General features: G+C 42.1%; 1 protein-coding gene and 1 non-coding gene across 2 annotated transcripts in view; both read right to left on the minus strand.

Moving 5' to 3' along the window:
• Nucleotides 1-228: 228 nt before the first annotated feature.
• The window catches only part of LOC148826019 (guanylate-binding protein 5-like), a 78,837-nt gene continuing 62,011 nt past the window's right edge, over nt 229-17,054 (minus strand). The window contains exons 7-8 of the mRNA XM_088926353.1: nt 697-750; nt 229-504 (exon numbers count right to left, since the gene is read on the minus strand). Of these exons, the coding sequence (XP_088782479.1) occupies nt 229-504; nt 697-750 (330 nt within the window). The remainder of the gene's footprint in view (nt 505-696; nt 751-17,054) is intronic.
• trnal-uaa (transfer RNA leucine (anticodon UAA)) lies at nt 16,083-16,165 on the minus strand. Its single transcript has one exon. It is a non-coding gene; the product is annotated as a tRNA-Leu (tRNA).

The raw sequence follows: 17,054 nt of genomic DNA on the forward strand, positions 1-17,054 counted from the left end.
GAGCAGCGTGAGTCCCTCTCCTCACACAGACTGATGCTGCACAAACAGGGTGAAACAAGCAGGGTTTCGGCTGTGGATCCATCTCCACATGAGGGAAGGGGACAGTAATGCAGCAAGGAAAAGACAGGAAAAGACACTGAAAGTAATGTGCTCACTGCAAAAGAGGAAGGAGAGATGTGGTCAGACATAAAACAGATTGGTGAATAATTTGAAGCAACTTTTTTGTTGTCAATCAGCACATGGATTTCCCTTCATCTGTCTTCCTGTGGAGGACATGACGGGAAAGGGAGAGGACATGAATCTCATGTACAAGGGGATACTGAGGTGTGTCAGGGTGAACGGTTCCCTCATGATCTTCTTTCCCGTGACCAGGTGAGTGTGGCAGGGTTGCCCTCTGTCTGCCCTGCTCTTCTCCTTGGTGACTGAGCCCTTGGGCCTGGCGATCCGCAGGAAGGAGGGGGTGCGTGGGGTCACCTTGCCTTGGAGCGCTGCCACCTCACTGATCTATTAGTATGCCAGTGACACCACAATGATGTTAACAGAGGTGGCGGAGATCCAGTCCACCTTGGAGGTGGTTCAGGCCTACTGTGCTGCCTCTGGCACCAGGGTTAACCTGGAGAAGCCCGAGGTCTTTCTGGTGGGGAAGGCAGACACTGCCCTGCTCCTTGGCTACCCTTCAAGGTGGAGACGGGTCACCTGAAGGTCCTCGGAGTCTATATTGCTACTGATGAGTAGGCCACTGGGCTTCTGCTGTGGAAGGAGAAGCTCGTTAAGATAAGAGTCAGACTTGGCAGGTGGAGACGCAGGTCCCTGATCTCGAAGGGAAGGGTCCTGTTGGTCAAAATGCTGTGCCTGTCCACCCTGTGGTACCCTCTATCTGGATGCCTCTTCCCGAGAGGATTGAGAGAGAGATTCAACAGCTGGTGGTGGGCTGCATATCGGGGGGGAGAAAAGAGAGAAAATAAACACAGCGTTTCGGCTAAGGAGCTTTCTTTGGGTTAATTAAAAGTAAATGGTTAGTTAAAGTTAACCCAAAGAAGGTGCCACAACTGAAACATTGTGTTTCCTTTCTTCTCTTTTTAGCACGGAATAAACCCTTTACTTGTTCCATTATTGGTAAATATTCATTTAACCCTATTTTCTTTATTTTAGCTCTTCCCCACAGCTCTGCCAGGGAACAAAGTGCATTTAATTATATCAGCTTAACCCCTTCTCTGTAATTGTTTTAGCAGTGGGATTCTCTTGTTTACACTGTCTTTGAGTGAAGAGTAATTATAGAGGTGGAATTTAGTTTAGTTCAGTGCAACAGTAGTTTTTTACCTTATACATGCAAAGGAGATGACCAAGAACTGCTAGAAGTGATAGATATGTTTTTAATGAGTGACTTTAGGCAGTTGCATAGTAGCTTGAAAAGGCAAAAAGGTAAATAAAATGGATAATAAAAGCTAAAAACTGAAATGAAGCACATTTGTCAGGAGCTAGAATGGACAGCTGGTCTTTTAATTCTGGGGAGACAGAAGTAAAGACTGGAAGGCCAGAGGAGAGTCTGGTAGCCTGAGGGCAGGTAGAGGAGTCACTGGCCTCTGAACCTGCAGTACAGGAAGTTAGTGAATGGATAGAGGTATGTGAGCCTCGGCTCCAGTATTTCTCCACATTCAAGGACACTGGCTCCAGTATTTCCCTGAATCCTTGGACATTGGCTCCAGTATTCCTCAGAATTCCCAGACATCAGCTCCTTTATTCCTTCAAATTGCCAGACATCGGCTGTAATATTCCTCGGAATCCCGCCAGGAAGTTGTGAATTCAGCAGCTCCAGTCTGAGCTCTTCTGTGCGTACTGCAGTGCCAACAGGAAACGATTGACTCTGATTAAGGTCGTACCAGCATCACTCCCAGTAGCCCAGCATTGCTGGAGAAACCAAATCCTGCTCTGGTGCTGGACAGACCTGACCCTCCTGCCTGGTGTTGAAACTTGAATGCAGTTGAAACTTTTGACTTTTTGTATGATGACATTTATTACTCAGTACCAATAACACTGCTGATATTGATGGAGTAGAAATTATTGATGTATTGGCAGTTTTATCTGAGGCGAGAATTCCTAGAATACCTCCTATAATAATGTTAGGATTCAGAGCAAGAAATATTTTTCCACTTCACCTCACCTAATGATATTGCATTAACAAGGCTGAAGTTGGCTTCTTATTTGCCAGCTTCCTCTTATTCGCGTTTTCCGATCCACCTTAAATGTCTCTCTACATTCATTTTTAAATGTGCTAATCCTGAATCCTTGGACATTGGTTCCAGTATTCCTCAGAATTCCCAGACATTAATTCCTTTCTTCCTGTCTTGTCTTATAGAATGTATCACTATGGATGATCACGTGTAGCTTGATTTTGTTTAATGCAAGTTTTCATTTCCTTTCTGGAACAACTTGCTTTTCATGAAATTCATACGGCCTGCAAAAGATGATATACAAATCTTGCTTATTAGTGCATTCTCTCGCTGTTAGAATATTAAAATTTACAACACAGATTTGTTGGAGAAATTGACAAGCAAAAAAGACAGATGGACAGCATAATTATGTCAGGACTGTACATTTGTATTTTAATACCTTTGTATATTTACCTTAATTGTAATTAACATGTAACCTTAAATGCTGTTCTATATCAATTAAGTTTGTTATATTTTTAAATAGTTTAACTGAGGGTGCAAGGGGTCTGTTATACCTTGCGAAACATCCAAGACAACTGTAATAGAGGCTCAGATTTTCAAATTTGCTTTAAAAAGAAAACCACAATTTGTACAACATGATCCCTCAATATCAACGTTCAGTTAAAGGATTTGAAGAAGCAACAGCGATTGGAGAGTACATTTATTTTGGGCTGATGAAAATCGAGTAAATAAGACAAAGGCAAAACGTGAATTCACTGGCACTTTCTGCATATTTACCACGACCTTGCCTTCTGATCATTAAAAATCATTAAAAATCTTAAAATCTTGCATTTTGCAAGAACTTTTAATATAGCAGTTTTAATTTGGGACATTTAGAACATGGGATATGAGAATATATGGTTAACCGAGAATGAGCAAAGGGTGATGGCACTTTCTGCTTATTGCATGAAACTATCTCCAGGTTATAAAAACAGCTCAAAATTCTGACACTGAGGTCTGAGAGACAGACTATCAAAATCCTGAACTTCAGGAAATTTAACTTTACCATTTTTAAAATATGACCCTGTAAACATGGCATGTCCCTCCTTCCTCATTACCAAAACATCTTAAAATTCCAACACTAAGGTAAGAGAGACAGAATCACTCATCATGAACATTTGTAATTATGACACTTCACTGTTGCATTTCTGCGTTGTGACATTCTGAACATGGTATGTTAAAGTATATAGAATATCTAGATCAGGTCAAGCTAATTCAAAATTGGGTACAGCAGTGTGGCTGTTGTATTTGAAATGCTATTGGGCCATGAAGACGACCCACCTATTGCACTGTATTACCTGTGGTGTTATCTTCAGAAAATCATTACAAAATAAAGAAAAGGGCCACAGCCACAGCAAGGTTGTATGAGGTTCGGGGGCCTGTCTGGTGTGTAAAACACTTGGTTTCAGCAGTGTGGCTGTTGTATTTGAAATGCTATTGAGCTATGAAAAAGACCCACCTATCCCAGTGTATTACCTGTAGTGTTATCTTCAGAAAATCTTAAAAAAAATAAAGAAAGGTTCCACAACCCAAAACAAAGCTGGGAAAAGTCAGAGGACCTGCTTAGCATGCAAAACACTTGCAGCATTGTGGGTGCTGTGGTTTAAATGCTATTGGTTTGTGAACAGAATACCCCTATCCCAGTGCATTGTGCCACATTAAATAAAAGCACGAGAAAAAGAGATTCAGAACACAAAGCTGTGTCAGTGTTCTGTGTAAAAAGTCGGTTTGAACATCATGGGAGCTGTTTTTAATAAGCTGCTGAGAAAAGAATATTTTAATCTTCCTGCTGTAAGTAGTATTGTGAATATAGTTGACCCTTACCTGAATGAAAACAGGATGTAAAGGAAGGGTTTCAGAAATCAAACAAAGCTTTATTCCCGTGCTTACAGTCTGGGTAATTGGAGACTGTGCTGTTCTGCTTCCTATGGTCATATACGGGTTTTTCGCACGAAGCCGTATTGAACAGTATTTCTCGCGTTGTAAACGTGTGCACACAGCGGTCCCCCGGGTTCCAGTTCGTGCATAATTACGCATCGATGAAAAACCGGAGGTTTAAAAAAAGATAATTAGCTCACTGATAGTTCGATGTAAAGGCTGTGGAAATATCCACAAGTCGTGGTCTTTAAAATGCTTTTGGTTTGAAGGCGTTCTGTGCTTCCATTGCGAAGATATGGACAAAAGAATATTCGTGCTTTGTCAAAAAAATGTCATAAAAACGAAAAAGAAAAGGCTGAGAAAGCATTCACAATATATTTTATACACAAAGCAAGTGTTTTTGTAACTCTAAGAGATTTCGTGAAAGCGCTACAGGCGTGCCAAAATCGTTTTCGAACTTCAAGCTAACTTTACCCCGGTTCTCACACGCACGGCTTTTCTTCATCAAGAGCGGAGACAACAGAAACAGACTTCAAACTGAAATGAATTACTTCTTGAGCATTTATGACCGTCTATAAAAAGCTGAGAGGAGGTGAAAACGTCTTTTTAAATGAGGAAATGTCTGCTGACAGTAAACAGAGCTCACACTGAGCTGCGGACAAGCGCTCCTCGTTAGTACAGTGCTGAGTACCCCCACTTGCTCGGGAGACCGGGGTACGTTTCTTTGACAGGGCGCTGGTTTAATTTTTTAACAACCTGACTTCACTTAAAAAGTGTGTACTGTGTACTAAGTTTCGGACTAGTTAGTGCGGTAGAATATGGAGATCATCTCCAGCTCTGAGCTCAAATACAACAACAAGTCATGCTGAACAAAGTCAGAGCCCAGCTGAACGTGTGCTTAGTGTAGTGCTCAGGACTCAGGAGCATTGTTGAGTTCTAATTAGTACGAACTGCAGGGGTTCTGAATCAGAACATTTCAATTTATCTGATCAGTAAATTAAAATGCAGGACATGGTAAAATAGGATTATTAGTGTGTCTCTGTCTCGTTTGTATATAACCGAATGTCCCTCACAGTTAAAAAGATACCAGTGTAGCGGCGAGGCTTAATAATAAGGCAGAATTAAGTGTTTCTGAGCTTCCCAAATGAGGCCTCATCTCTCTGTTCATCTCTGTGGTGCAGCCACAGAGAAACTATTCATGCAGGCTGATTTAAAGATGTTTTCTTTTGATAAGGGACAGCTCCCAAAGGGTGATGCATTTAGCAAAGCCTGGCTATCATGATCAATGGTCATCCATTGGCGCCTATCTGTCTAGGGAGTGCCAGTTGGACATCTGGACTGCATTACTAAGTGTCAGGAGTAAGTGACTCATATCTCACCTTGATCAACCAATCAGGGACTGGTAGGGCCGAGTAACCCACGTGGGACTCTGATGCCCATGGAACTTTCAGCCAATCGACGAGCTGAAGTTCCTCCAGGTAAAAACAGGCAACACAGAGAGCCTGGGAGATGAAGATTCAGTAAGATTCTGGAGAGGATTCTGTGGACTGTTCTAAAGGGAATTCAAAGGAGAATTCCAGGGCAGGACGGCCCAGGAGCAGAAGGCTCCCAAGGGCAGGACATTCTCGCAGCGCGCCTCCTGACCATCCTGAGACTCAGCCCGGACAACCATGGAACGGCCAGTGTGTCCGAGTGCAAGAACTTTCCTTTGTTCTAAGAGTCTAGAGTGGAGGTTGCCAGAGAGTAACCAGCAGCAGGCCTCGTGAACAGATCGGAACTGTGGACAGCTGAATCACTATTCAGAACTAGTCTTCATCAGGAACGAACCGGTCCTCTTCCTGACTTGCTGGGACCCACAGTCATCTTTTCTCCTGTGCAGAAACTTTGCTAGTTAAAGCCAACACTAACTAGCCGGTCAGTGAGCATCAGCAGCGCACCGTCGCAAGCTGCACAGCACAGCCTGGCACGGAGCCAGAGAGCGCGGATTGGACAGCAACAGCCTGCAACTGTTTCTTTGTGCCTGCAGGAGATCTGAATCCCCAGAGATTGGATGAGTATTCAACTTCAATGCATTACAGCTCGAGAATTCAATTGTTATCCAAACCAGTTGATATCAATTTAATTCCTAAGAGTTATGTACTTGTTTTGAGTATCTAATGTAGAAGTTGTAACCAAGTTCATTTATGAAACGGTCTAAATGAATGATATACTGAACGTATGTCCTCTTGATGTGTAACACTTCGTAACTGAATGAATATATACCTTTTGTATTCTGATAACCCTCTCGATAAGATCTGTTAGGTTTATATGCATATTCTGTGTATTAATAAATGTATCCTCGTGTATTAGTACCTGTGTGTGTGCGTTGTTTGAGTTATGTCGCATGGTTGGATTCTAAAGCCATCAAAAGAATCAACTTTGTGATTTACTGCTACAATTAATAATTGTCTCAGTAAATGCCCAAACCCTACAGAACTGGTGCCTTCAGAGAGCCACTATGATTACATATTTGGCGTCCCTGAACCGGTTTTTCCCTACACCAGTAAGGACACACAACTACTAATGTGATACTTACTGGAAATAGTCCCAAAACAAGCACATCCGGCAGCTGGTAGACTCCTGTAATTTTGCAGTGACAGAACACTTAGAAGATTTGCAATCTATTTAAATATGAATTTACTAAATTTCAGTTCTCTTCACTCCCTGGCATAACTGAACTCTCACTGTCGCATACTAAAGGCTTTACATGCATTAGCTGTGATAATGCTTCTAATAAACACATAATGAAACTTAGTTTTGTTCCTCATGGTGATCCTCTTCTCGATCCAAATGAAATGTTTAATATGATCCCCCGAGAAAAAAAAAATGAGTCAATTTCCGCCTGGAATGATTGATGCCTCATCAAACATTTTGTAATATCCCCGGAAGTTTATACAGTAGAATCCTGGTTCGTGGGTTAAATTCAAAGTAAAAAAGACTAAGGAAACGAGTTGGAAACGATGTCGATCTGTGATTTAAATCATCCGGAACATTGCACAACATTGGGAAGTATGTGACAGAGAGCAGCACCTGACATCCCTTCGACAGCTCACCTGGTAGAGTGGAGGACTGTAGTGGAAACAGCTAGGAATCCTTAGATTTCTGGTTTGACTCTGGCTCGAAGGAAGGTACTTTAATCAAATAGTTAAAATAGCAAATCTGTTTCATTCAGATGTTGATCAAAAGCTCAATAAATGACAAAGCAGAGGCTCCTGTTCTGAATTCAGCTGACGTTTGATTGTCTTGTTTTGGCCAAGATCTGATCTTTCAATTAAGGGACTACTCTGTCTGCTTTGTAATTAAAAATACATACAAATGTCAAGTTTTTTGTAGATATAAAGGTGTTCTCTGTTTTCAAAGGATAGATGCTTAATTGGCTTTATGATTTGGTATTGATTTTGTATCGTTGTATTATTAAGTTTGTACTTTCTGTGTTTTTATCGTATTGTGAACTTATTTTTTAAACAAATGCTTACAAAGGCAGATACGGCACATGTCTGTTTATACCAGCGGTGAATTGTACATTTTTATTAAGTACAATCTACTGTGCACTTTTGGGAGTATAACAGGTTCGATATAAAGTGTCAAAAATATAAAAGGGAAAAATACCCCAGACTGCGTGTAAAGGCCTCGTTGTGACTGTTGTTTTATTTTTATATAAAGATGGCGTACTGTGCACAAAATGTTGCAGAAACACAATCTGATATTTTAATAACTATTATTTTAATAATTTGATAAGTATGAGGTCCCGGATCCAAATCTTCAGTCCTGATATTTTTAAAAATGATATCTTCCCTTCCTCTTGTGGAAGTCACACGATGTGAACAATTGTTTTTTTTTTCACGTTGCGATCCAAAGAGCCTCAGATGCACAGTCTAACAGTAACCAAACTAGGATGGATTCTGCTGGGAGCCGGACTGAGCTCATTCTCACTCCCTGTGCTGAAAACAGAATTATCTCTTCTCCGAACATTGTCTACAGCTGCTAGATATTGTTCTGTGTCCTACTGCTCCAGCAATTCCTTTGACCAAAGACAGATCACTTGTGCGCTTTTAACCATCTTGCAGCTACAGGCGAGACTGAAGCTGGAGATGTGAAGGCACCCGCTGGTGCATGTTCTCCAATTTCACAATCGCGACAGACTTCTCTTTTTTAAAAAAAAGTAGATATAGCCCTGAAAAAAGCATTAGCTTTATCAGTTTTTACATTATTCAAACATGATATTTTTATTGCATTTTACATAATAATAATTATAATTATTATTGTTTAAACTTATATAGCGCTTTTCTGGACACTTCACTCAAAGCCCTTTACAGGTAATGGGGACTCCCCTCCACCACCACCAATGTGCAGCCCCACCTGGATGATGCAACTGCAGCCATAGTGCGCCAGAACGCTCACCACACCTCAGCTATTAGTGGGGAGGAGAGCAGAGGGATGAAGCCAGTTCAGAGATGGGGATTATTAGGAGGGTATGACTGGTAAGGGTCAATGGGAAATTTGGCCAGGATGCCGGGGTTACACCCCTACTCTTTCAAGAGACGACCTGGGATTTTTAATGACCACAGAGTCAGGACCTCGGTTTTACGTCTCAGCCGAAGGATGGCACCTGTTTACAGTTTAGTGTCCCCGTCATAATACTGGGGCATTAGAACCAACACAGACCCGCCCAGCGACAGAAACCAGACGGTACCGTGTGTCGGGCTCGGCTGCGAGCAGGACAATGACGTCATGGGGTCAAAGTAGAGAAAATCAAAACGGTTCTATAAAACACCTGTGTCAGCTGTCGGTTCGCAGTTTGGACTCTAAATCCACCGATCCGATTTCAAATCTCTTTAACACCTGAGCTGCGGCTTCTTTCGAGTAGTTATTCAGGAGAACATTATGTTAATCATATAGATTAACATAATGACTTCCGGCGCCGGAAAGATGGCGACGGTTTACAGAAAGCTCTCTCGTTGTGTGTCTGTTTTAATGTTTATTTATACGTTAATACTCTTGTTTTGTGTTGGACGCTCAATGTCTGTCATTACTTATGATAGACAAATGCTTTTAAACCTGAGGACAGACTCCTTAATGTCATCAAACAACTTTTTTCATGTACCGGACCCCACCTGCTGGATCGGACAAAGATGCAGCGAACAACAACAACAGGTGGGCAGACGCCGGGGGAGACGAGGCGGCGTACTAGCGCGACTACGAAGGCGTCCGCACAGACCACCACTGCCGTCTATTTTGTTAGCTAATGTTCAGTCACTGGACAATAAGATGAGCTACATTGTCGGATCAATGCGGAAAGGGACCTGAGGGACTGCTGTGTTTATGCCTTCACTGAAACCTGGCTGAATGCATGCGTCCTGGACACCGCCATCCAGCCAAAGGGGTTCACCGTTTACCGCATGGACAGAAACCACCAAGCAACCGGCAAACACAAAGGCGGAGGCGTTTGCTTCCTGGTCAACAGCAAGTGGTGCACCGACGTGAAGGTAATCTCTAAATCCTGCTCGCCGAATCTAGAACACCTGACCATAAAATGTCGACCCTTTTATTTGCCGAGGGAGTTTTCCGCCACTATTATCACAACCGTTTACATTCAACCTCAAGCCTGCGTGGAAGCAGCACATAGCGAACTCCACGACATTATCAACAAGCACGAAAACTCCCACCCAGAAGCCATCTCAATTGTAGTTGGCGACTTCAACCACTGCAATCTGAGGAAATTACTGCAAAAATACATTCAGCATGTCACTGTACTGACAAGAGAAGGCAATATTTTGGATCACTGCTACACAACAATAAAAGGAGCATACAAAGTGCTTCCCAAACCGAGTTTCGGTAAGTCGGACCACATCGCTCTCCTGTTGCTTCCTGAGTACAAACAGAAGCTGAAGACCTCCCCCATTACGAACAGGTCAGTGCGTTGTTGGTCTGAGGAGGCGGAAAGCAGGTTAATAGACTGCTTTGATAGTACACACTGGGACGCATTCAGAGCTCCCGACACAGATTTAAATGAGTATACGGACGCGGTCACCAGCTACATTAAATACTGCACCGACATTTGTGTACCAGAAATGAAAATTAGGTCATTTTCCAATCAGAAACCGTGGTTTAACAACGACATTCACAATAAAATAAAAGATAGATCCATCGCGTTCTTTGTCCCTCGTTCAAATCAAGGGACAAAGAGCTGTACAAGAAATCACGGTATGCATTAGAGGAAGCCATAAAACGCGCCAAACGAAGCTACAGAGTGCGGCTTGAAACGCAGTGCGCTGACACCCGGAGGCTGTGGCAGGGATTACAGTCAATCACAGGCTACAAGGGCTGCAGCCAGGAGATTGACACGAACAACACATCCCTGCCTGACGAGCTGAACCACTTCTATGCCCGCTTTGATGCTCTGAACACGGGCAATGCTGAGAAGACCCCAAGTGTGCAGGGCGAGTTTGTTCTGAAACTCTCAGAGCAGGATGTGCAGAAGACTCTGAGCAGGGTGAAAATCCGTAAGGCTGCAGGGCCTGATGGGATACCACCTCGAGTCCTAAGGACATGTGCAGCCCAGCTGACCACAGTGTTTACGGACATCTTTAACTCCTCCCTGTCGCAGTCCATGGTCCCCACCTGCTTTAAAAAAACCACTATTGTTCCAACCCCCAAAAAGACAAAAGTGACATGCTTGAATGATTACCGCCCAGTAGCATTAACATCTGTGGTGATGAAATGCCTGGAGAAGCTGGTGTTGTCACACATCAACTCCTCCATCACAGAGTCCCTGGACCCCTTGCAGTTCGCCTACCAGAACAACAGATCAGTGGATGATGCTGTGTCCCTGGCTCTACATACAGCCTTGGAACACCTGGACACTAAGAACTCGTATGTGAGAATGCTGTTTGTGGACTACAGTTCAGCATTCAATTCCATCATACCCAGTCAACTGGTGACAAAGCTCAGGGTTTTAGGTCTGTGCAACTGGCTGCTGGACTTTCTTATCGAGAGACCACAGGTGGTGCGGATAGGCAATAAAACATCAACACCACTCACCCTGAGCACTGGAACCCCACAAGGCTGCTGTCTGAGTCCAAGGTTGTACTCCCTAGTTACTCACGACTGCACAGCAAGACACAGCAACAACCGCATCATTAAGTTTGCCGATGACACCACTATAATAGGACTGATCAGTGATGATGACGAGTCCACTTACATGGATGAAGTTGTACAGCTGCTTAGGTGGTGTCATAGCAATAACCTGGACTTGAACATAAGGAAAACAAAAGAGATAATAGTGGACTTTCGGAGACACAGGCCATACACTCACAGCCCACTCAGTATTGATGGAACGGACGTGGAAACAGTCACCAGCTTTAGGTTTTTGGGAATTCACATCTCTAAAGATCTAACCTGGACTGTGAACACTGACTCTATCATGAAGAAGGCTCAGCAGCGCCTTTATTTCTTGAGGTGCCTCAAGCGATGGGGGATGCCAATACATGTGTTGGTGAACTTCTACCGCTGCACCATCGAGAGCGTCCTCACCAACGGGATCACCGTGTGGTATGGCAACACCTCTTCACGAGAAAGAAAGGCACTGCAAAGAATGGTCAATATGGCCCAGAAGATCATCGGCTGCGGTTTCACCGAGATTAAACAGCTCTATGAGGACCGCTGCCGTGGTAGAATTCTGGCCATCACAGAGGACAGTCACCACCCCGGGCATGAGCTCTTCACCCCACTGCCCTCAGGCAAGAGATATAAGAGCATACGGACACTTACCACTAGATTCTTCAATAGCTTCTATCCACAAGCAGTGAGACTGGCGAACACATTTAGCCATCCCCCTCGGACCACACCTACACCATCACCATCTACCTCTTTATGATTTCTTATCTATTGCACATCTCCAGTCATTGTTTACACGTCTGTATTGTTTACATTCAAACTGTCTACATGTTTACTTGCACATTGTCTATTGTTTGTTTGTACATTGTCTTGATGCACTGTTTGCACTTTGTCTTGTTTTTTACTCTTGTTTTACAATTGAGAGACTTTCTGTAAGTAAGAATTCCATTGTACCAGTACCGGTTACATATGGCACTAACGTTCAAGTTCAAGTTCAAGTTATATGAAGCATTTAATATATTCAGGTGGGTAGCTATGTCAGCATTCGTATCTGCAAAGGAACAAGTAATACTGTAGGTTTATTCCATGCTGAAAAGAGAAGAGAGAAAACAAAGCTGAAGAAGGTTTCACAGCTGACACATTATGTTTTCTCTCTTCTCTTTTCAGCATGGAATAAACCTATTCCCAGTGGGCAGTGATTCGTCGAATATACGTATATTCACGGCGAAAATACGGCTATACGTATATATACATCACCGCGACGTATAATCAACGTCGAATTGCAACCGTAAAATCGACGACATTAATAAACGCATATATAACGTCGAAAACACATCTAACACAGTGCCTGAGGCTTTTTACTGTATATATCGTGTGTGCCGCAACTAGGAGTATACGGCACTCTGCATAGTGTACAAAGTAAATTATTTTCGCAGTGATTAATTAATTTATTATATTTATTACTACATTTATTATACACGTGTAAATACATTAATTACTGCGAAAATAATTTACTTCGTACACTGTGCAGAGTGCCGTATACTCCTAGTTTTAAAACTGACAAAAATGTAGAAAACACGTTTCTCACTTAGAAATTTAAGATGGGGGTGGGGTATTACTAGTAGCGCCGCTGAACTCACCATGGTGCAATTCATTTACGTGACGGGCTAGTGGTTTAATGGATAACGCGTCTGATTTCGGTTTACAAGATTATCGATTCGACTTCTACCGGGGTTGTGTGATTTAAATCAGGCTCCTCAGAAATAGATGTCCGGTATGTAAATGAACCGCACCTGAAAGCAAACGTTGGGTCTGGTTTCCTTTCTTTCCTGCATGAAATAGCAAATCATTACAAAAAAAAACACCAACTAATGTCCAATAGCGTTAGTCATTTAAGTAAACATGAATATACTGTAAGGTCTTGGTACATAGGAGTGGATTTCAACCACAATTAAAAAAGGGCGAATTATAATTACAGGCTTCAGACACTTTTTCATACAAAAGTGACCAAACACTCCCTAACTTTCAGGTTTGCTTGAACCTGTAACAAAAACAAGGTCTGAAACTTCCATTCTCTGATGTTACTGTCTCTAAAGTCGGACGTGATGTTTCGCGGATGTGCAGTGCCTTTTATTATTATTCGCTGCATAAGCTCCTTCTTGCATGTTCTGTTATTTCATTCAGATTACCTAAGTGGTGTACAGATAAAACCCAACTGCGTGGTGTAATTTCCAGGTTCAGCACCAGCAGCACCCGCAAACACATCAGCTGACCTCAACGTGACTTGAACTCGCAACTTTCTGATCTGGAGTCAGCCGCACTGCCGTTGCGCCACGAGGTCTAGGTCAAGTGCTTTTAATTCCCCCAAAGAGAAAAATCAGCATGCCTGAAAAATATTTTTTTTTTCATTCTCTCCTGTGAGGAGCGCCGCTCTTCCAATGAGGGTCTCTTCTTCCCAGACCACAGATTATTCCTTCCGCCCGGCTCTCTCACATAGAGCAGACACACCGTCTCCACTGATGTGTTTACTACATCTATAGATCTGACCCCTTACAGCCCCTTTATACAGCCCCAATATTCGATATTCCCCGATAAAGAACAAAAAATATTCCTGGATAGGATATTTACCACCAGCCTCGTGAACATCTCATCTTGACCTCTTCCAGGAGGAGCACAATTAACACAGAATCCTCTCTCCATTTAGCAAATAACACAAAACACTGTTTACCTGTCAAGACAGAAAACCAGGCTGCTCCAGGTGAGGCTTAAACTCACAACCTCGGCATGACTCCACTGATGATGTCATTTTACATGGCCTGAACCAGGAAAGAGTTTGGAAGTCAAGAAGTTATGGTGTTGTTTTAATACTTGCCTACTCTTTTAATTTTTCTGTCAAATCTTTTATTTGGGAGTTCTTTCAATTGATGTTAATCCTTGTCCCGATGCACGATTCTGGGCCATGGTGCATCTTGAATAATGTTCTTATAGGCTTCAGTTTGGAAAAGTGCGCTCTTCAGAAGCTACCGAAACCGCTAATGGTTACATAACACTTAATGCAAAAGCAACGTTTTTATTTGAAAAAGAATATTACTTGCTATGAATACAAACACTGTTACAGGAGGCGTGTTAGGGCTATTTTAGCTTAGATCATCAATTCATCTTACATTTCTTCTCCATCCATATCAACAGCGTGATCGCTACTGAGCGCTAAAGGCAGGTCCTGGCAATACAATCTTCTTTAGAAAACATTTTTAAAACTATTTCCACTACCATCTGTAAAGTAAAAGATACCGATTGCACGCAACTAATACAATATTTTTTTCCAGGGACGTTGTAGCTAGATGCAAATAACAAATGAAAATGTATCAGCTTTAAAATTTTCTTTTGGATCCCGAGAACAATCAGCATGAGCGATCAAAGAGCCTGTAGCTGTAAGAAGGTTAAAAGCGCACAAGTGATCTGTCTTTGGTCAAAGGAATTGCTGGAGCAGTAGGACGCAGAGCAATATCTAGCAGCTGTAGACGATGTTCGGGGAAGAGATAATTCTGTTTTCAGCACAGGGAGTGAGAACGAGCTCAGTCCGGCTCCCAGCAGAATCCATTCTGGTTTGGTTACTGCCAGACTGTGCGTCTGAGGCTCTTTGGATCGCAACGTGAAAAAAAAAAAGAACAAAAAACATTTGTTCAGATCTTGTGATTTCCATGAGAGGAAGAGAAGATATCACTTTAAAAAAAATCAGAACTGAAGATTTGGATCCGGGACCTCATACTTGTCAAATGATTAAAATAATAATTATGAAAATATCAGGTTGTATTTCTGCAACATATCGTGCACTGTACGCCATTTTTTTTAAAGTACAGTAAAATACAGTAGATTGTACTTAATAAAAATGTACAATTCACCGCTGGTATAAACAGATGTGTGCTGTGTTTGCCTTTGTAAGCATTTGTTTAAAAAATTAGTTCACAATACGATAAAAAACACAGAAAGCACAAACTTAATAATATAACGATACAAAATCAATACCAAATCATAAAGCCAATTAAGTACATATCCTTTGAAAACAGTGACATTTGTATCTACTTTCGAATTACAAATCAGACAGAGTAGTCCCTTAATTTAAAGATCAGATCTTGGCCAAAACAAGACAATCAGATGTTAGCTGAATTCGGAACAAGAGCCTCTGCTTCATCGTTTATTGAGCTTTTGATTAACGTCTGAGTGAAAAAGATTAGCTATTTTAACTCTTTGATTAAAGTTCACAAAAAGCACCTTCCTTCGAGCCAGAGTCAAACCAGTGACCTAAGGATTCCCTACTGTTCCCACTACAGTCCTCCACTCTACCAACTGAGCTGTCAAACGGATCTAAAGAACTCCACTCTGGCACATACTACCCAAAGTAGTGAAATATTCCGGGTGATCAAATTCCAGTTCGACATCAAGTTTCCAACTTGTTTCCTTAGTCTTGGTTACCTTGAATTTAAGCCACAAACCAGGATTCTACTTTATAAACTTCTGGGGATGTTACAAAATGTTTGATGGGGCATCAATCATTACAGGCGGAAGTTCACTCCTTTTTATTTCTCGAGGCATCATATTAAACATTTCATTTGGATCGAGAAGAGGATCACCATGAGAAACAGAACAAACTGTTTGATTCTGTCTTTATTGGGAGCTGTATCACAGCTAATGCATGTAAAGCCTTCAGTATGCGATAGTGAGAGTTCAGTTATGCCAGGGAGTGGGAGTGAAGAGAACTGAACTGAAATTTAATAAATTCATATTTAAATAGAGTGCAAATCATCAAAGTGTTCTGTCGCTTAAAACTTATTACAACACTGCCAGGAGTGGGGATGGAACCCACCTAGACATTTGTCCATTGGATCTTAAGTCCAACATCTTAACCACTCGGCCATCCTGGTCTACAGCAATATACTATTCAGTTGTTTAACATTTAAATATGATTCAACAATTAAAAAAAATTAAACCAGCGCCCTGTCACAGAAACGTACCCTGGTCTCCCGCACAACAAGCAGGGGTACTCAGCACTATACTAACGAGGAGCGCTTGTCCGGAGCTGAGCGTGAGCTCTGTTTACGGTCAGTAGTCATTTCCTCTTTTCCAAAGACATTTTCGCCTGCTCTCAGTAATTAATGTCGGTTTGAAGTCTGTTCCTGTTGTCTCCGCTCTTGATGAAGAGCAGCCTTACGTAGGAGACTCCCTTTCTCAAGAAGTTTGCCATCACCCTGCAAGAGAGAAGAGCCATCAACCACCGAGGCAACCACTAAGACACTTACAGTAACATTAAACACATGAAATGTGAGATGTTTTCTACTTAGGGATGTTATCGTTTCTACTCTAACTTCTTTGTCAGAAGTGGGATTTGAACAAACATCTCTAGGGGAAACTACAACCTGAACGCAACGCCTTGGACCACCAGCCATCCAGCATGTGGCTCTTAAATGGAATGACATGTTTTATTTATTTGTACTTGATGATAAGGGAAAAAAAAGTTAAATGTTATTAGGGAAATGTCTTTTATCATGGGGAAAACAAGCCTGACCAAATGTAAAGTTTAGAGCAGCGCTCAATAAAAACTATCTGAAACCGGTAGCGCTTCTTATGCGGATCAGTATATAAATTTGATACCAGTGGTTCTGCAGAAGAAATAAGAAAAGCTGAACTGCAAGCACTATGTTGCCGTTACTGCTACTCTGGCTGTAGCTGCTTTAAGATCTACTCAGCGGGAACAGAATATTGTATGAGGTCAGACTGGTTTGTGATGTCTAAATAACAGTATGCGAATTTAAG

Source organism: Atractosteus spatula, chromosome 10, assembly GCF_055471065.1.
Source record: "Atractosteus spatula isolate fAtrSpa1 chromosome 10, fAtrSpa1.hap1, whole genome shotgun sequence".
NCBI classification, from domain to species: domain Eukaryota; kingdom Metazoa; phylum Chordata; class Actinopteri; order Semionotiformes; family Lepisosteidae; genus Atractosteus; species Atractosteus spatula.